Source organism: Phascolarctos cinereus, unplaced genomic scaffold (genome assembly GCF_003287225.1).
Source record: "Phascolarctos cinereus isolate Bilbo 61053 unplaced genomic scaffold, phaCin_HiC Scaffold_4;HRSCAF=312, whole genome shotgun sequence".
Classification (NCBI taxonomy): Eukaryota; Metazoa; Chordata; class Mammalia; order Diprotodontia; family Phascolarctidae; genus Phascolarctos; species Phascolarctos cinereus.
In genome coordinates this window covers 481,341,095-481,363,064 of record NW_027555847.1, presented here as the reverse complement: position 1 = coordinate 481,363,064, position 21,970 = coordinate 481,341,095, and the positions used below count along the sequence as shown (strand labels likewise).

General features: G+C 35.1%; 1 protein-coding gene across 4 annotated transcripts in view; it reads right to left on the bottom strand.

Annotated features, from left to right (window-relative positions):
- ST18 (ST18 C2H2C-type zinc finger transcription factor) overlaps positions 1-21,970 on the bottom strand; it is a 421,429-nt gene that overhangs the window by 6,799 nt on the left and 392,660 nt on the right. For all 4 annotated transcript variants that reach the window (XM_078153419.1, XM_078153420.1, XM_020992483.2 and 1 more), the window contains 3 exons: positions 20,302-20,523; positions 16,283-16,371; positions 646-749 (listed from right to left, as the gene is read on the bottom strand). In XM_078153419.1, the coding sequence (XP_078009545.1) occupies positions 646-749; positions 16,283-16,371; positions 20,302-20,523 (415 nt within the window). The remainder of the gene's footprint in view (positions 1-645; positions 750-16,282; positions 16,372-20,301; positions 20,524-21,970) is intronic.

Here is a 21,970-nt window from a genome sequence, read left to right as displayed (position 1 = left end):
GTTCTGTAAAAGAATTGTGCAAGGGTCTGAGAGAGATACAAAATTTGGATAAGATACTATCTCTGCTTTCATAGAGCACAGAAACTCAGGTTTATTTTATTTTCCCTATGAAATCATGTCATAGTCACAGAAATGTTATTTTGTAGAGGAAATTATTTAAAAGGAGAAATATAAAGAATTCATTGAAGGACTAAGCAACATCAAATGAGACAGCATATTTGTACATATTAGAGATAAAAGGATGATAATAGGATAGTAGGAGAATTTGTTCCTTCCAGCAACCCCACGTGTTAAGTAAGGCAAGCATTATTACCCACTGCTTATAGAAAAGAGGAGATATGAAGTGATTTGCCCTTTGTCACAGGGCAAAATTAAGATTAGATCCAGGTCTTTTGACTTCAAATTCCATGCTCTTTCTTGTTTTCATGTTATCTCTCATAATCAAAGATCAGGTCAGAAAATAGATGCTTTTCCATTTTTTAAAACATTTGCCTGAAGTATGAAATTTTAAATGTAGTAGTCAAAACCCTAATTTACTAATATGCTTATTTTGGTGTTCAGATATTTGTACTCTGATTCCTTTGGAGAATATACTAAGTCTCTTTATGTTAATTCTTTTTAAAAGATTTTTTAAAAACATTTTACCTGGGTCTGGAGTTTCATCATGTCTGCTTCAATTTTAAGGTTGGATTCATTCAGTTCCTTTATTTCCTCATCCAAATGCCTAATTTCCTCATCACTCTCTAAACCTGTGAAGAGGCAGACAGTTTAAGGTGAGAGCAGAAATGTGCACACATGAAGCTATCTGACCAATATAAAACCAGGCAAACCTAAAATACAGGCATTCCCAGCGCAACTTCGCATCTTAATGGGAACTGGTAAGTTTTGATAGGAAAAACAATGACATTATACATGTATCTGGGAAGTGGGTGGTATTGGGCAATATGAGTTGGATGATTTATTTTTCTTTGTAAGAAGTTTAGCACACTCTCAGGCATCGAAAATTGTCAGGAAAAAAAGTATTCTGGCTAATGGAAGTTTTAGTTAACCTAATGGTATATCATCTTACACAGATGATTAATTTTTAAATACTTTTAACATTGGACTGTGTTGGACATAATTTAATATTCAAAGATTCCAAAGGTATTTTAGGACCTTGCAGGACTTCAGAATTGTCATTGTGAACATTTACTCCTTTACACAACCACAGATTTGTTGACTGGGCTGAATCTTCTCAGACCATAGTACCTACCCTCTAACTTTAATTAGTAATACTTATTTAACTTGATCTGATTGTTCTAGGTTACAACTTTTGCTCATCTACAGAGGTTCTGGGCACTGATTTAAAGCTCAACTTCTTTAAACGTTGCTTGTTGAAAGTATGTAAATTTGGTATGTTTATTCATCATTTGTTTTATCTTGGTTCCCTCTCTCCACCCTAAAGGAGACTGAGGAATTTTGCTCCTCAAAAGAATCTGGTTAATTGAGCTTCTTGGTTCTCTAAGATCTGGATAAATATGAGCTTACTGTCTCCCTGAAGTTAATTTCAGGAAGACTGAGATATTTTGTTGCTGTTGTTTTTTGGTGAGGTAATAGGGGTTAAGTCACTTGCCCAGGGTCACACAGCTAGTAAGTGTTAAGTATGTGAGGTCAGATTTGAACTCAGGTCCTCCTGACTCCAAGGCCAGAGCTATATCATTGTGCCACCTAGCGGCTCCTGAGACTCAGTTATTTTAAGACATATAGTCTAAGTTCTTTAGCTTGATGTTCAATCTACCTGGCCCCAAACTCCCTTTCCAACTTGATCCACACTACTTGTAACAAAACTGAGGTTCTCTACATTCACTGTTTATATTCAGAAGGTTTGTTATGTTTAAAAGCATCATTAAAAAGCAATAGAAAAAAGTTCTTTGTAAATGTTTTTTTTTCTGAAATAGGATGATAAAAGCCAACCAAACAAAAACCCCACAACTGTTAGCAGTTGCATTTTAGTAAAGAATCGTATAGTGTATTAATTAATCATTTATTAGAAGGGAAGTAGAAGTAAAAGATGGGAGGCACATAGAAGAATGACTATGACCTGGCTAATGAAAGAGTTTGCTAGGTAATCACAATGAGGTATGAAAACATAGGATTTAAGGAGGACATCTAGGAGCTGCCTACCAGCAGAAGTATTTCTTTTATCGGCTGAAATTAGGGATAGCAGTGAGATGGGAAGCAGTGAGAACAAGACTGCAAGGGTATTTTTAAGAACGCAGGCTGAATGTAGCAGAAAAATATCATTTAAAAGATGTATCCTTCATAAAAGTACCTCTTCATGGCATGGAACTTTAGTGACTCACCATTGTCTTGGGTTAGAATACAAATACTTTTTTTTTTTTGGCATTTAATGCCCTTCCCAATCTGGCTTCAGTTTATCTCTTCAGGCTGATGACATATTACTTCCTTTGTGAACTTTCTGCTCCAATCAAATTAGCTTATTTGCTTTTCCCCATTCAATTATATCCCTTCTGTAGGAATCTTCTTTTTCCTCTGTTCCACTTCTTGGAAACATCACCCACTTGCTCCCATCGCCTTATGTCAGCTACCTTTAAGTTCATGTCAATTCTTTCAAGAAGCTTTTCCTGATAGTTAGCAACACCCCCCCCATTATTATGTATTATTTTGCATATATCTTGTATTTACTTATCTGTGAACACATTGTATTCTTCCAGGAGACTATATGCTCCTCAAGGGCACTATAGTAATATCATACCCTCTTTGGTGGCACTATGGATAGAGTGCCAGGTCTGGAGTCTAGAAGACCTGAGTTCAAATGTGACTTTAGATATGTACTAGCTGTGTAATCTTGACAAGTCACTTAACTTTTGTTTGCCTCAGTTTCCTTATCCACAAAATGAGGATACTAATAACTTACCTCTCAAAGTTGTTTCAAGGATAAAATGAGATAACAATTGTAAAGTGCTCAGTATAGTATCTGACACACAGTTAAGTGCTATATAAATGTTAGTTGCAGTTATTATCATTATCCCTAGTTCCAGAGCAGTGCCGATTGTTGAACAAATGATTGTTGATGGATTGATGGATTCTTGAAGGCTTTGGTAGTGGAACACAACCTACAATAAATCCTTCTAAGATGGACAGAGTTTGCTTAAGGATGTAGTGATGGATTTATTACCTGAATGCAAAGAGGTTCTCAACCAGAAATTGGTGACTAGGTGATTAACTGTTTTGGTCACCACACTCATGGAATGATCTATGAGATCAAGAGAGATTTGAAATTTACTCTAGTGGAAGGAGTGCTTGCAATGAAGGAAATCTTTTGAAATACTGAAGAAAAAGAAGAAGACGAATATAAGCTTAGAGTTGAAGAACCATGGGCTAGATTTTCCTTTTGCAGGTAATGTACAGTTGAGTGAGACTTTGCCTCAAGAGACAATTACTCAGTGTCTCACTGAAATCAGAGAGACATGATGGCTGTGATGCTTAGTTTTGGTATAGCAAAGTGGCCTGCTAGCACCCTCACTTTGAAGCATATGGGCATTGGACAAATTAGGTTGCTTTAAATTAATAATTATAATACATCAATTTAATAAACTAATTTAATGTAATTAATTATAATGCATTAATAATAATTATAATAAATTAATAAATTAAATCAAAGTTGATAACTGACATTAAAGTGGAAGATGGTATCAACCTATCCATAACTGGTTCTGTTTAAAACTTGCTTCTTTGTAAATTGGTATCTTATAGAGGTCTCATTTTTACTGACATTTTCATCGAGTTCTATCTCCAAATACATCCTAGTGCACAAATCGGACTAAGTCAGTCTCCTGCTTCCCATTGACTAGAGGCTAAAATACAAATGTCAGGAGGCTTGGCATTTAAGGCAGTCTAGAATAGGGCGCCAACTTATCTTTCCAATCTTACTTAACACTACTCACTTTCACATAATAACAATAATAATAATGAGAGGCAGTGTAGCACCATGGATAGAGAACTGGCTTGGGAGGCAAAAAGGCCTGGATTCAAACCCTTCCTCTGAAGTCTGACAATGTGCCTTTGGGCAAGTAGCTTAACTTCTCAGTGCCCTAGGGAACTCCATGACTTGAAGAAAGCTGCTTTGTGGATTAACGGAAGGAGATTCTTCCACAGGAATTCTAATGAAATCACAGATCCTCCCTCTGCACATATTACTAGTAATAGCTCATGTTTATATGTAAAATACACAGAAAGCATTTACTATTTTTATATAACATTTTGTTTGGTCCTCACAACAACCCTGAGAGGTAGATCCTGTTATTACCTACTACATATATTGCAGCCCAATTGAACTTCTTCCTCTTTCCTGATTTCCTGTACTTTCGAGCATCTATGCACATGTACAGGCATCCCACAAGCACAAGGCCTTCCCACAAGCTACCGAAGTCATACATTACTATTTTAGAAAGTCCAGGGACGGACATGGCTTGAAGGAACTAAATGTGAAAAAAGGCCTGATAGTATTATTTGGTAGTAAACTCAATATGAGTCATCAGTGTAAAATAAATGCTTGTTGGAAAAAGTACGATGTCAGCTTGCACTAATGGTAGTATAGTGTGCAGATCAGTACTTGAATATTTAAATCATTATTTTGGCGAATCAATCTATGATCTCATGGGTGTGGGTACTCCCACAACAATCTATCTTCTCTTCCCCTGTGATTCTTGTCCCTGTCCTTTCATAAAATCTTCATAGAATTTACACAATATACTAGATGCTTTGTAGTTATTAATGTCACATTAGACCTGTCCATTTGTTTCCCCTTACCTTTTGTTACATGACTAGCCCCTTTCCTTTTCTACTTATACATTTTAGGATTGCATTATGATACAATTGAGAGAGCACTGGACTTGTGATTCAGAGACCTTAGTTCAAATCCTGTCTCTGTAGTTTTACTGTTTTACTTTCTGTGACCTTGGAGAAGTCATTTAACCTCTTTGCCTCAGTTTCCTGAACTGTAAAATGGGAATCTTGGAGAAGGAAATAGCAAACCATTCTAGTATCTTTGCCAAGAAAACCATATAAATGGGGTTATGAGACACAACTAAATGACTAATAATTTTACTGTATTCTCTACTGTTTAGATTATATCTAGAATATTATCTTTAGTCCTGAGGAAGGGGTGGGGGCAACTCAGTGTCTTTCTAGCACTCTCTGACAGCAGAGGGTGTCTGGCTCCAGTGCTAACAGCCCAACATTTCCCATTCAGGCCTGGAGAAACGAGTGGGGGAAGTTAGACCCAGGCCCTGCTTCTTCTTTTAGTCCCAGCTTTAATACTATCCACCCCTCTCTCTGCCCATTAAGCAAGGAGGAGCAAGTAGAGTGACTAAGGACATGAACTTCTGGCCCTTGTCTGGTAACAACATTACTTTGAGACTAGGGCATTGTATTTCATGTGCTACCCACCCTTATGGCTAATAAATTCTCACTACCTGTTAACTTCTTTGTCTCCTCATTAGTCAGTTAATGGCCATCTATAAACAAACTATTCTTAACTTCTACCTCCTATTCTCTAATTTCCATCCTCTTCATCCCTACCATAACCAAATCCCACTCCAAGCATGTCTATGCCTTCCACAGTGAATACATTTCTTCATTCTGGATTTCTTTCTATCATGCTTCTTTTATCTGTTTGTTCTCATTGAGAACTGGTTCCCTTAAGATGATACTGAATCCTGGCTATCCTCTCTAACACTATCTCTCCCATCACTCATCACCCCTCCCCTCCCAAAATAAATATTGGTCTTTGCTGAGAATTCAGAATATTCCTCATACTCCACTGTCACTTTGGTCTCTCCCTTTGCCATCAGCACTCAAGAACCTCTCCTATTTTTATGTTTACTTAATTAAAGTTTTCCACCCTGTTCAAACTATAATGGTTGTTACGTCCTTGTTGTTTAGTCATTTCAGTCACATCTGACTCTTCATGACCCCATTTGGTCATTTGGGGTTTTGTTGGCAAACATACTGGAGTGGTTTGCCATTTCCTTCTCTAGCTCATTTTACAGATGAGGAAACTGAGGCAAACAGGGTTAAATGACCTGCCCAGGGTCACACAGCTAGATAGTATCTGAGGCTAGATTTGAAAACAGGAAGATGAGTCTTCCTGACTCCAGGCCCAGTCTACTGATACCAATCCCTGTCTACCAAACTCTTTTCCTTATACTAGAAAACTTCAACAGCCATATTAATACTGTCAAATTCCCTAATCTTCTAATTCCTAAATATCCTTAAGACCATGACCTCTCCACCTCAGCTACACACCACAATGGTCACACTTTGGATCTCACCATTAACAACAAGTATTCTACTTTCTTAATTAAAAAAACCCCCCAACATTCCTCTAACTGACCATAACTTTCTATCATTCCATTTCTTTCTAATCCTCACCCACTCTAAACCTATTCTTTGCTCTCATTGAAACCTACAATCCCTCTATTCCTCAGTACTTTCTCAGGCCAGTGCCCTTGCTCTGACTTTACTTTCTTCCCTTACCAATCTTGATCTGCTTATTAACTATTTAACCTTCAGAAGATTTACCTTTTAGTCATCCCCATCCCTTGCCAGTCCTCAGTCTCTCACTATCTACTAGTTCTTTCCACACTAAGTTAGCTAGGAACTGCCTTGGAAAGTGACATGGACCTGGAATCAGGAAGATCAGTTCAAGTCTGGCCTCAGGTACTTATTAGCTGTGTGACCTTGGCTTTACACTTTACCTCTGCCTCAATTTGTAAAATGACGATAATAATAGCATCTACTGGGGCAGCTAGGTGGTGCAGTGGATAGAGCACCGGCCCTGAAGTCAGAAGGAGCTGAGTTCAAATCCAGCCTCAGACCAAACATTTGACACTTACTAGCTGTGTGACCCTGGGCAAGTCACTTAACCCCAATTGCCTTAAAAAAATAATAGCATCTACTTCCCAGGGTAAGAATAAACTAAGATAATATTTGCAAAGTGCTTTGCAAACCCTAAAGTGCTATATAAATGCTATTATTATTATTAACTTCTAACACATTCAAATCATTCCCTTCCTTAAGAAATTTTCACTAGGCTCTACTATCTCCTCAAAATCCTATTCCACATCTCTTCTCAATCTCTCAAACTCCTAGAAAAAGCTGCTTACACCCATTTTGTTTGTTTTCTCTCTTCATGCTCACCTGTCATCCTTTGACAACCTAGTTCCAATCTATTTTTCCTGTCTCATTAGACTTTATCCTCTCCTTCCACAATCTGAAATTCAGCCATGTGGATCTCTCTATTCCCCATACATAGCATTTTCTCTCTTATCTTCATACCTTTTCACTGCTTGTCCTCCATGCCTGGAATTCACTCCTCACCTCCACCTCAGAGAATTCATTTTTTCTTTTAAGATGCAGCTCAAACACAATTTCCTATATGAAAGCTTTCCTAACTCCCCTTTCTGGATCTTCTCACCTGCCCCCATTTGCTAGTATTTGTCCTTCCTAATGACTCTGTATCTAACAATCTGTATTTATTTCTACTTATTCTTTTTTTTTTTTTTTACTATTTTTGGCTAGGCAATGGGATTAAGTGACCTGCCCAGGGTCACACAGCTAGTAAGTGTTATGTGTCTGAGGCCAGATTTGAACTCCCATCCTCCAGGAATCCAGGGCCAGTGTTCTATTCACTGCACCATCTAGCTTCCCCCTCTATTTATTCTTTATATGCTTATGTCTGTACTTGTGGCTTTTCCCATTAAAATATAACCAAGCTCTTTGAGAGTAGGTATTGTTTCATTCTTTGTATTTGTATTCCTGGTGCTTAACACAGTGCCTGGGATGGAGTATGTGATTAATAAATGCTTATTGATTGTTTGATTAATCTTTTTCAGAGTACTATATTTTGTCTAGAAGCTTGTATAGGGTGAGGGGAAATTTTATCCCACAAGGGACCACAGAAGAAGTTGGGCAAGTTCATCCCGTTTATAGGAAACACTAAGAGGAAAAGCTATAGCTGACTAGATTTTTTGCAGAGCTTCAAGAGGTCAGAGTTAAGACCAGTGGAAACGCAGAGGTGTATACTTCAGTATATGAGAGAATTTCACAATGATTACAGCTGTGACCAAGAAGGGAACAGGCCATTTTGTAAAGTAGTGAGCTCATTGGAAGAATTTGAGCAATAGCAAGGTTAGGATCTTATGTTAGTGAGGTTTCCCTGTTACCGTGCATGGGGTGACAGATTGGGTTAGAGGTGACAGATTGGATTAGATAACCTCAAAGGTCCTATTCCACTCTATGATGTTATGATTTTCTGCTGAAGACTACTTATGAATGCCTTGGCTGTTAAATTGCTGGAAAATCTACCTCCCAGATCACTGAGAACTTGATGGGGGTCTAGGGCAAGAGCTAACATTTTTTTTGGGGGGGCATTAAGTCCTAAGTGAAGAAAACATAGAAGAAAACTTCCCTTTCTATAATTCAAGATTTTTTTTGCCTGTGCATTTTCAAATTCTTCATGCTAAATAATATCTCTTCTTTCTCTATTTGATCTCAGTTGTTTATATTTAGTCTTTGTCACATTTTCTTTAACTTCTGGCTCTGCAAAGTAATGTTCTAGGTCACAGAAAGCTATTTTTTCCCCATTCTTTTTCATTGTAGAATCATATTATCTATCAAGCTTCTCTTACTTTATTATATCATTTTTGCTCTTTCCCTTGGAAATTATATCTCGTCAGTAACTTCTGTTTGCTCCCAGAATAAAACTATCCTAAATCTCACTCCTTATCAGCCATTAAGGAATCAGTGTAATATTGGAGTAACTCTATCCCTTCCCTTAGAGGTCCATTATCTTTTATGTTTTGTCTGATATTTTAACTCAGATATTTTTATTTTCTTTGATTCTACTAGCCCATTATGTTTTACAACTTAAAAATCAGAATGTTGTTTGTTTAATGCATGTATAATTTTCATGAAGGAATGATGAAAATAAATGTGACAGCTAGATGGCACAGTGGATAGAATGACAGGCCTAGAGTCAGGAAGACTCATCTTCATGAGTTCAGATTTAGCCTCAGACACTAGCTGTGTGATCCTGGGCAAGACACTTAATCCTGTTTACCTCAGTTTCCTCATCTGTGAAATGGGAAGGAAATGACAAATGATTCTAGTATCTTTGCCAAGAAAAACCCCAAAATGAAATCACAAAGAGTCAGACATGACTGAAATGACTGCACAACAAGATCCAATATAATTTTTTTGGGGTAGCTAGATGGTCCAGTGGATAGAGCACTGGGCTGGGAATCAGGAAGACTCATCATCAATTCAAATCTGGCCTCAGACACTTACTAGCTGTGTGGCCCTGGGCAAGTCACTTAGCCCTGTTCACTTGAGTTCCTCATCTGTAAAATGAGTTGGGGAAATGACAAACCATGCCAGTATCTTTGCTAAGAAAACCCAAATGGGGAGTTGGACACGCCTAAAAAACATCTGAACAACAATAATAGCAAAGGTTTACCAAACCCAAGATTCTGTCTCATGATGACCCCAAGGGAGATCCAGAACTACCTAGATGATCTTGGGCAAATCACCCAAACTCTCAGTTTTCTCATCTATAAAATGAAGGGTTTAGTCAAAATGATTTGCAAGAATTCTCTAGCTCTAAATCCTATGATTTGGTGAAAATTATTGTCAACCCTTTGTTCAATTTCAAATTGTAATTTGGAGCACAGTGTAGACACAGAAATTATCAAGGTCAAAATAAGCTTCCCTAATTTCTCTTATCAATCCATTATAAATATGAACTTCATGAATATATCCAAATAAGGAGACAGATAGGTGGTTAGAAAGCTGGAGTCTGGAAGACTGGACTTCAAATCCAACCTTAGACACTACCATTTGTGTGACTCTGAGCAAATCACTTAAGCTAGTTTCCTCATTTGTAAAACCTGGATAATAATAGCACTTACCTCCCAGAGCTGTTGTGAAGATGCAATGAAATCATATTGTAAAAATGCATTGTAAAAGCTAGCTGTTGTTTTTGTTATTATTATTTATTATCATTGTATTTTTTAAAAAGGGCATATTTCCAACCTTTTTCAACTTTTGGTAATGAGATCTGTAATTTTCCTCTTAAATTTATGAATTTCAAGATTCATGCCTCCTAGTTCTCATATACCGGGATTCAGTGAACAACTATTTTCTATACACCTGTGTTTATCATCAGATTTTGATTTCAGCTTCCATGTTTCCAAAGTAAGGTCTTAATCTTTTCACTTGTCCTCATGTATTAGCCGTCTATACTTTTGATAATTTAAATTACCATTCTCTGGATTCCCTAACTCAGGTAAGATCAGAATTTTATTGATATGACTGAAGGTCATTTAAAGACTTACACTGCTAAATATGGAGATAGTATACTCTTGAAAATATGTGGTAAAACAAAACATAGTGAGTTTTTGAATGTAAGTATAAGCAACCTTTTAAAGTTCCTTTTCTAAAAGGTATCAACTGAATAAATCACCATAGAGTAATAATTGTACCTCCTAAAGTAGTATTAACTCTGACTTAACAAGTAGCTAGTGTAGTGGAGACATTGGACTTGGAGTCAGGAGACATGAATTTGGATCCTGATTTACAAACTTTTAAATGGGCTTCCAATCTTATCACTAAACTGAAACTGGCTTGCTTGAAATTTACTAATTATGTGATCCAGAGTGAGTTATTTCATGACTCTGAGCCTCAGTTCCCCTGTCTATAAAATGGATCTGACAATTCTTGTACTATCTACCCTCAGAGAGTTGCTGTGAATTAAGTGCCTTAGAAACACTAAAGTACTTTTCAAATGCATGCTAATATCATTAATAATAAGTAGGGAGAATCTAGTAGTTACACGTCAGAGAGCAATTTTCTTTCTAGATTCAATGAGTTAATATCACACCAAGAAACTTATGACAGGGGCATTAAGCTATAAGTCAGATTATGAAGTAACAAGGTTCTCTGACTCAAGACTTCCACTGAACCAGGTTTGCTACTCTAATCGGATAGTGTTTGCCTTTTATCATGACAATGGGCATTGCTTGGAAAAAAATTACTGTAATAATAGCCTAAAATTGGCTTGTTAGTAAAGAGGTAAAATTGACTAGGTGGGGGAGCTACTGTGTTCATTTCTAATACTATCTAGGAAAAAAATATATACCTTCAATGGCTAGCTTGTTGAACAAAATTTTTCTTGAAGATCCAGCCAATCACATGATTTAGTGCCCATCTCATAAGTGGCTTGTGAGTTCACAGGAAAGAATAGAGCTGAAGAAGTACATAGTCTTTATTAAGTCAGCCCTTGGAGTTCTGTAGCTGAGCATAACATCGTTTTAAACAGATGGCTTATATGTAAAATTTTCTGTTTCTTTAGGCATTTGATTATGGCTACATGAATATATGCTTTGATTCTTCGCATTAGAACTTCTGGAATGCTGGAACATAGATATAAGACTTTTTTTTAAAAGGAAGCTGTTTTAAATTTTATGGGTTTTTAATTTATGGGTGATCCTAATCCATAATTCTTTTCTTTGCTATAGAAGATTTTTTAGATTTCTTAGTGTTACTTCAATTAAGTGACTATCTTTGCTATGGTTGAATTTCATTATGGTTCCTTTGGTATTGGTGATTGTGGTCTTTGCTTTGTGATATTCAGGACTGCATTTTGTTACAATAAATTCATACCTATGAAGCAGTTGGCTTATTGTTTAATGCCCACTGAAAGTTCCTGCTTTCTCTTTCTCCTCCATTATTTGCTGAAAAATCTTATGTTTTTTATGGAATAACTAATATTTAAAGATTACTTTCTGGAATAATTACAGATTTTTTACTTATTTTGGAAAGAGTATATCATCAATATAAAGAAGAATTTTTCAGGAATTATTATAGAAGAAAAAATTGGGGGCTAGAAAACCTTTTAATTATGTAATAATTAAAGGTAAAGTAAGAATAGGAATAAGAATAAGATACACACTTGTTGCAACTTTATAGGAATAGCTCTGACTCCTACTGAAAATTGGAACTCTCAACTTGGATTCTGGCTCTGGTGCTACTAGGAAGCTGCTGAAACAGAAATAGATGGATTTCAATGTTGTTTTTTTTTTTCCAGCTCATTTGTTCTAGAAACATTTCAGTTGACCAATTCAGAGGCTGCAAAAAATCACTAGATATCTACCTGCCTAGGACAGTACTTTGTAAATTCCTGAATCCTTTGTTGACACTAATAAATGGAGAGTTCTACAGTATTGAATCCCAGTTTTGTCCCTTGTGACCTGGGACAAGCAAATTAATCTCTCTGGGTTTTAGTTGATTTATTTCAAGATAAAGTGTTTGATTAGAAAATTTCTAACATTACTTTTGGTTCAAAATTTAAGTTTTTTAACAAATTTACAACTTGGTATTTTCTTATTCTCTTATATTATTGTTGAGTAACATAGTGTTAATAATTTAAATTGGAGTCTACTTGTATCTTGCCACTTTTTCTAAACACTAAGAAAACAATTTTCTTATGCTTTCTTTGAAGTTTGGTAACCACGATTGGAGTGAACATAAAAGGACAAAATAGAAATTTGCATACTAGTATGATATTTCCAGTTTCGTGTCTAATATTCTTCTTGATAAGGTACAAAGTTTTGTTAAACTCAGGGGTTACAGTGACATTATGGGCCAATGTCTTCAGTAATAATTTTCCTTAAATGCCTTAATTTTATTAAATTACCTTAACTGTCACATTGAATTTCATCTGCCACTTTTGTGCCCCATCTCAAGGTTTCTGGAGAATTGTTTCATTGTTTTCCTCCATCAATTTAACCTTTTAGTTAATGAGACATGTTTTGGATCATCTATATCATTCTGTGCTCCTTCCAGATTTTATATTAAAAAACCTAAACAAAGCAGTCCCAGCATCAATGCTTGGGGGTGGTCCAATGTTTTTATTTCTCCATGAAGAATCCTACCTTCTACTATCTCTTGTAAATGGGATTTGTATTGATAATCCATCAGCATAACACATCTTCCCACTCCATGACTATTTAAAATAACACGTCACATATGTAGGGCAACAGTTTCATAACTTTACTATTGAATTTCTTCATCTCTGATTCATTTACGTGTAATTGGTGGTAAGGATCAAGACATACAGCAGCCAGAACCCTCTGGATGTGAATACATTTTTATCTTGTATTACAGTGACCAAGGAGTCAGTACAATAGCCTATGATTCAGATTTGCTAAGAATATGCTTGTGACTGATGACAAAAATTCAACAGGATAACACAGCCTCACAAGACAACGAAAAGAGTATTTATGGATGCAATGTCAGGGAAGAAAAAAAGGTGCCTGAAATTGTCCCATTAGTTGAACTTTAGGATTTAAGCTGTGTAAATTTTTTATACTTTTCTCTCTTATACCTTTATTTAGTGTTGCTATATCCTCTGCGTGTCAACTATTGGCCAGTACTCAGCATGATTATCTGTCTGATGCTAATCTTAACCTCATTTCAGGTAATCTTTTTAAAATATCAGGAATAAACATGTTCCAGTGCCTACTATGTGCCAGGCACTGTGCTAAGGGATGGGGATACAAATAGAGGGAAAAGATAGTTCCTGTCCTCAAGGAGCTCACAATCTAATAGAATGTCAAGTTCTAATTGAATGTCTAATAAATCTTAAAAGAAAAGTAACTAAGATAAAAAGTTCACTTTTTGTGAAGTGGGGGATTCTAGATCAAATCATAAATGCTGATTTCTTCTTATCCATGAAGGATTCAGATAGCAGTAACTGTAAGAACACTACAGTAAATTATTAGGATTACCCAAGTTTTCATTTCCATGAGAGTTCAAAAGCTTTTCAGCTATGATGTAATATTCATAATGGACAGCTAGGTAGCACAGTGGATAGAGTGTTGGGCCTGGAGTCAGAAAGACTCATTCTACTGTGTTAAATCTGGCCTCAGGCACTTACTAGCAATGCCACCCTGGGCAAGTCACTTAACCCTGTTTGCCTCAGTTTCTCATTTATAGAATTAGCTGGAGAAGGAAATGGCAAACCACTCCAGCAGCTTTGCCAAGAATACTCCAAATTGAGTCACAAAGAGTAAGACAAAGCTGAAATGACTGAACAACAATAGAAACATTCATAATAACCATATGACATGGGACATGAGAGATGTTAGTTTTCATTTGAAAATGAGGATACTGAAGGACAATGAAATTGAATGACTTACTGAAAACCAATAACCAAGGTCTACTGGTGAATGAAATTAAGTGCTATATTTCTAGTATTCCATGAGCATTTACTAAATGCTTGCAATATAATAGGCATAGCGTTAGGTGCTAGGGAATACAAAGACAGGAATGAAACAGCCTCTGCTCTCAAGAAGTATACATTCTATTGGAGAGAAACAAAGAGAAGCAAATTCAAATTGTATGTAAGGTAATTATAAGATAATTTCCTTGATAGGCCTCATGTAAGAGGTGGCACTTAAACTGGTTCCTGAAGGAAGATAGGGATGGTAAGAGTTGGAAGTACAGAAAGAGCACATTCCAGACATGAGTGAACAGCTTAGGTAAAGTTATGGAGAAGAGTCAATAAGTTATATAGAGAAGAGTCAATAAGTCATGTGAGCTGGATCATAGAGTATTTGAAAGAAAGTAACATGTAATAAGCCTAGAAATGTAGGCTAAAACCACATTTGGAAGTACTTTAACTGCCAAACAGAAGAGTTTGTAGCTTATTCTAGAAGGAATAGGAAGACCCTGGAGGTTCTTGTGCTTCAGAATGACTTTATTGATTTAGTTCTTCAAGGTATTAGTGGAGGCACTATTAGACTTTTTTCATTCAATGTAGGCTTACTATTATACTCAATGTAACATATTTATTTACATTTCTGAACCAAGTCATTTGTATGTTTAGGTGACAGTTTTAGATTTATATCTACTTTTTTGGTTTTGGGAAAACACATTAATGAATCAGTACTGACAATTGATTAACTAGAAAGGGAAAAAAGGTAACATTTCCTAGCAATCTGACTCAGCATTAATATTCTCCTATTACTAAACAGGAAAAAAATCCCATAAAAGCAAATAATATAATATTAATATATATAATAATATAACATAATATAATAATATAATATAATATATACAATATGATAATAATATAGTAATATAAATAATATGGATCAATATAATCAAATACACATTTGATTAATAATTTAAAATAGGCATATTAAGTAGTTAGAAAAGAGAATGTGAGGGCAGGATGTGGCGTAGATAGCATGACTGAATACAAACTAGTTAGATCCTTTAGCATGTTATTTATTTAGTTTTTAAAGAATCCTAACATTTGAGAGAACAGAGCCTACACTAAGCATCAAGAGCATCTATTCTTTGCTCTACATGGGTAAAACAAACTCTTTCAATGAGACTTTCATGAGCACATATCAAGTGGCAAATAAGTCTCTCAAGACAGTACTTTTTGCTGCGCTTTTGTTATATTTTCAAATAGGCTGAATTAAAGCCTCTGAAGGGAAACCCTAGGACATAAGCACTTTATTCCCCTCAAGTGCTTTTTCTTACTGGATGCTCTATCTCTTTCCCCACTTTTTTAAAGCCATGTACCCAGATTAGTAAGATTACATGATACTTCCTAGGGAAATAAAGTAACAGAGCATTTCAAAGAGTAATTTCCTGCTTTATACCATTAACAAGAGATCAATGAAATAATCAAAATCTCCAAAGGAAAAGAGATACTTTGCCATTGTTTCTCAAACATTTGAGGAGAATGATATCCTGTGGAAATGAAACATGCCTGAGATAACATTTAATAATGACCCTTTACTATCAAAATACCCAGGAATCAGCAACAGATGAAAATTCACCAGAAATTCATCCCTAAATGTGACAGGAGAAAAACAGTAGCAGATAGACACATGGTTTAGCTAACCTGAAACTCATCTAGAATTACCATGAAAAAATGGTCATCTTGAGCCTGAGGGGTAAAAATACTGTGAATTTTCTTACTTCTCTCCATTTCCCTTAATCCATTGTGTCAAATGGCCAAGCCTTTCTATTCCTGGATCCCCTAGCAAAGAGATGGAGAAGCTGCTTTTTTGTATATTTATCATTTTGAGTTGAAATTATGGAAAATTTACTTTGTGGAGGCAAGGACTCTACTTTCCATTCAATCCAAACAGGAACCCATTTGGACAAGAGATACCAAGAAAAGATGACAAGATTATCTTACCACCACTTGCTTTAAGCTTGATAGTCATTAGTTCTTCTGAGACCTTGCCTTTTTTTATGGCTTGTGCATTTAGAGGACATCCAGATAAGCTGTGAAAAATAGAAGATTAAGCCAGTGTTTGAAAATGGAGTCATTTTATTTGGTTGTATTATAATTTTCTTATGCATGTCTCAGGATGTAAGACCATGCCATTCTGCCACTGTTTCTGTGCTATTTTTTTTTTTTGCTGTCATAATTCAATTTTACAAAAACTAAGGGGAAAAAATCCTTAAAATTTCAAAACATTGCCGTATTGTTTTTTAAAACATAAGAATGCCATACAAGGAACTGACATTGATACATGCCCATAGTTTGATTGCTTTTGTTAAAAAGTAAAAAGTTGTACATGTACTTTAAGCCACTGTTTGGTAGCTGTCCGTTGTCTTTCTATAATCCAGTTATGGATTATAAATTCATTTATTGTGAATAAATTCTGTGAGCATGATTGTGTCTGACAGCTCCAGATACCAACACTAATTTCACTTTTCTTCATAGTCATTCAAAATACAAACAAAATATATAAAACAAAACAAAATAAAATATTATCGCATTGGGGGTTTGACGTAACATTTAATTTCATAAAAATAGGGACCCACTCTAGAACTTTGTGGTTGTTGCCATCATTCTCTTGGCATGCAGTTTGTTATATATTAGAAAACACCCATCCTTACGAAACTTCCAATTTCATTGTCATTGCTTGCAAAGTTATAATTAACCAGTTTCCAACTTCCAGTTAATTTATCAATTTTGTTTAAAAAGTTTGAATCACACAACTAAACAAAACTTGGTTTTCTATGAGTTTGGTGTCACATAATTATTTGCTTACAAATATCTGTTAATTTCATAATTTATAATTCACAATGCTTTTTATAATTTATAATGTTTTATAATTTAGTTATAGTTATGCAAATGAATAATTAAAAGCTAAATTAGAAACTCAAACCCATTAAGAATAATTTGAAACTCACATTTTGATAAGACTTCAGTTAGAATTTAACCTACTTAAGGCTGAAAACTACCATGAAATGAAAAATGTTGGGAAATTATATTTGAAGAAAACTCTAGGATAGTCCAAATTAATACAGAAGTGACATTTTCTCCAGTTTCAAATACTATAAGGAATTAAACTGATTTTGATATGGTGGGGACACATCAGTAGTAACACAGATAAAGAGGCTATGGTACAAGATGATCTCTGATTATTCAGCAAATTTTAATTGTATAACCTATTTGTCTTTATTTTGGATACTTTAGAATGCCAAAAAAATTGTAAAAAGAAAAGTGGACTTTTGAACCATATTCTCCTACTTCTCAAGGTTTCTCCCATAACTATGTTGAATACCCTTTAGTAGACATTAGATTTTCTATCAACCATTAGCAGAAGTTTATCTTGTCTTATGCAAAGGATGAGTTTCTGAAAAGGTGAAAAGGTGATTACTTTCAAGTGGAATTATATTTAATTGGATTAAGGAAATGGATTATTTAAATCAATTCAATAATATGAACAATTTTTTTGCAGAGGGAATCACCAGCCTCAAATCAATGTGTTTTCTTTAAATGTTTGTATATTTGAGTTTATTTTTGTTGTTGTTATGTGCAGCCTACGTTACTGCTACTCATTGGATAATAGTGAGTTGAAAGAGTCAATGCAGTATTAAAAAAAAAAAACCTTACTACAACTTTAGAATTGATTTCATTGCTGTAATGAAGGAAAATCTCAGCCTTATCTCCACTATTTGGCATTTTGTGTCTTTTCTAAATTAACTTCCAAAATAGTAACTGATTTTCACAGAAAATTTTGCTCTTCTAAAGGAAGGCCTTTACATTTGAAGTAAATATCTGTTCATTAGGAAGTTTCAAGGAAATTTGTTTAATTATGGTATTATATTGAGAGAAGCCTACAACTCACAGCTCTATTAATTCTGAAGTGATGCTATTATTAACATCCTTGTAGGATAAGTTTTAAAAATACTATTTGTCTAGAAAAATAATACATTTCATTAGTTGAATAAATACTCTAGAATTTGATGCTGAAGATTATTTTTAATATTTCAAAGGCTCATATTAAACTAACACAATATTAACATCGAGTATGGTATATAGTAACCATATTTTTTTTAAAGATGGCAGTGAATAGAAATGGTATTCATATTCACATTGTAATGCTTTGGATGTGAATATACAGTTCTACCAGGAAAAGTTTATTTTTAGGACTTAGATTCTCATGTGGATTTTCTAACTATTTTCTCCCCCCTGGAATCAATCAATTTAAACTTCCCTTCTCTATGAATATATGTTTTTGTCTGTATAGTATGTGTGTATATACAACATATATACAAATCCAAACCTTGAGAAGCCAAGCTTTCAAGACTATATCACTGAGCATGCTTGATTGTCAAATGTTGCTTCTGTATATTTCAACATAAAACAATATATAATATTAAGGATTTAATTAGCATTTGAAAATCAACTGCCAAAAGACAGGTTTTTAAAACATAAGTAGTAATATAAGTTTCCATAAGTAGGTTTCAGTGCTTTCAGTTTGAATCAACAAGGGATTCATTTTCTGGCACCAGCATTTTAGCTTTAGAGTTGAACTAAATGTCCAAAAGGCAGAGCTTTGCCAAATTTCTATAATGCTACTAAGTATGACATCTTAGCTGAATTTTTCACTGAAGTTTCCTTTTTGGATTTCAATCAACATCTGTACACAATGACCCATTCTAGTATTACTAGAAGTAGTAATACTGGACAATTGGATTGATAATAACAATAATAAAATATCAATAATAATAACAGCTAACATTTGTGTAGTGCTTTAATGTACACAAAGCATTTTATTTATATTATATGATTTTGATTCTCACAATGATCCTGTAAGATAGGTGATCTTATTCTTATTTTACAGATGAGGAAATGAAGGCATGGAGAGGTTAACTGACTTTACCAGGGCCATACAGTTAATGTCTGAACTCTTCCTGATTTCAAGTCCAGTTCTTACTATTTCCATTATGTCATTTACTCTGTTGTGTTTCTAACCCTTGAGCAGAATCACAGGATCACATGCTCTATCAGAAGTGCATTTTCTTCTCACCAAGGAGTTAGAATAACATATTTTACAGGAAGCCTTCCCCAACTCCCTCTATTGATTATTTCTTCTTTATCCTATATGATGCTTACTTTGTATGTATTTGCTTGTTTGTTGTCTCCTCCATTAGATTGCAAGCTCATTGAGGGCTAGAACTGTCTTTCATCTCTTTTTGCGTGCCCAGTATTTAGCACAGTTCCTGGCATGTATTAAGTGATCAATAAATGTTTATTGATTGATTGATTATTAAAATGTTCAAATAGGCATTCAGGTGAGGACAGAAACAATTCATGAAAATTTAGAAGGAAGTTATTTTGCTTTTACATCATCCTGATAATGATCTGTAGCACTTATACCATTTTCTGTCAGTATACTATTGAGGCTCATCATATTCACAATCGCAAAACAAATACTAGTGTTTGCCTGTGATTTGGTCAGCTCACAGTGTTGATAGAGTGAGAAAAATATGTGAAGTAAAAAGTTGCAGTTACTTGAACATTCTTGAGAAGTTGTCCAAGTAATTCCACTTGCATGATTTTAGAATGGGAAAGATGAAATGGAAATGGTAGATAACAGAAAATATGTGGTAAATAGTAAGGTGAGAAATACCCCCTGCAGAAATATCAACAATGCATTTCATATTTTGAGATCATCTATCTGCCAAGATTTAAATTCCTGACAAGACAAGACAGCCAACATTTATTAAGTACCTACTATGTGCCAGGTACTAGATAGCAAATTAGTACTGTGCCAACACCGTATAGCAAATTAGCCACTGCTTTGTCTCTAACTTTTAATCCCTTTTAAAGATCATACTATGCTTATTCTGCAAACAGTGTACTTTCAGTTCAATAGCAACAAAAACAACAACAAAAAACAAAATGATAGATACCTTCTATGGGTGACAAAAACATTATTTACATGGCCCAGTCCATTGCAGCCTGGCAGGGGACAATGTGGTAGCTCTTGTTTGTTCAATTTCCAGGATAATGAAGACCCATTGAGAGGATTCTCCTTCTGTCTTTTGGCAGACAGGGGACAACCAGAAGCCGTACGATGGGAAGTGTATTTGCCTGATATGTGACCTTGACCATCACATCCCAATACTGGACATCTAGAAAAATGCAACAAAGATAATCCTCACTAAGGGACTAGTAGCACATTTTTTTTTTTTTAGCATGAACATAATTTACTGGGAAAGGCTTAAGAAGAGTAGTAAGACCATATGATCTAATAGATTTACAGAATATTAGAGTAAGAAGAGACCATATGGTACAGTCAGCCTCATTTTACAGAAGAGAAAACTAAGGTCCAAAAAGGTGAAAGATCTTGCCCCCAATCACATCAATAATGAGTGGCAGAACCAGAACTCTCTGCTCTCCTTGCTTTTGAGTAACATCTTAAAATGAAGAATTTTTCCAGCTGAGAGAAAAAGTTTTTTCATTTATATCAATAGGAAAAATTTTTTTAAAAGAGTGATGAGAAGATGAATTTGTGTTCCCAAAGTCAGAGAATATTGAGTCCCAAGCCCATCAATATGTGACGTATGACCTTGCAAAACTCTCTACTTTTCCTTTAGTTTAATTTGGTGTAAAATAATGACTGACCTACATCAGTGGGTTGTGGAGAATAAGTAATGTTACTGTGAAACTACTCAATAAAACTATATGGAACAGCTTCATATTTACTTTCTTTTGTAAAATCAACTTTTTCCATGCATGGACTCACAATTTTGTTATACTCTAGACCAGGGGTGGGAAATCTGTGGCCTAGAGGCCACATGTGACTCTCTAGATCCTCAAATGTGGCCCTTTGACTGAATTAAAACTTCACAGAGCAAATCCCCTTAATAAAAAGATTTGTTCTGTAAAACTTGGACTCAGTCAAAAGGCTGGACCCAAGGACTTAGAAGACCACATATGGCCTTGAGGCTGTAGGTTCCCCACTCTTGCTCTAGACTTTAATGTGTCCTACGTAGATGAGTTGCACAGCAGGTTGTTAGGTGGTGCCATGGAGAGATCATAGGACCTGGAGTTAGGAACACCTGTGTTCAAATCCAGCCTCACCTACTCACCAGCTTTGTGATCCAAGGTAAGTCACTCAATCTCTGCCTGCCTTAACTTTCTTATGTATAAAATGGGGATAATAATAGCACCATCTTCTGGAGTTGGTATGAAGATCACATGATTTTTTATCTATAACTCTATATAGGTATATATGCACATATACATATATAACTTTATAAACCTTAAAGTGCTATGTAAATACTAGCTATTATCATTGTCCTAATATACACTAAAAGCATTAGAGATATTGAAGCCTATTTATTGTTTTATTCAAATAATAACTCATATTTTAAGATTTGCAAAACAGTTTGCAAATAAGAACTCTAGAACACAATTATTTATGCTTTACAGATAATGAAACTGTAGGCCAGAGAGGTGGAGTCATGTGCTTAGGTTTACAAAACTAGGAGTATCATCCCCTGGTCTACTGACTTCATATACCCTTTTCATTATAGTATGCTTCCTCTTCATATGTCTCAACAATTTCAGATAGTG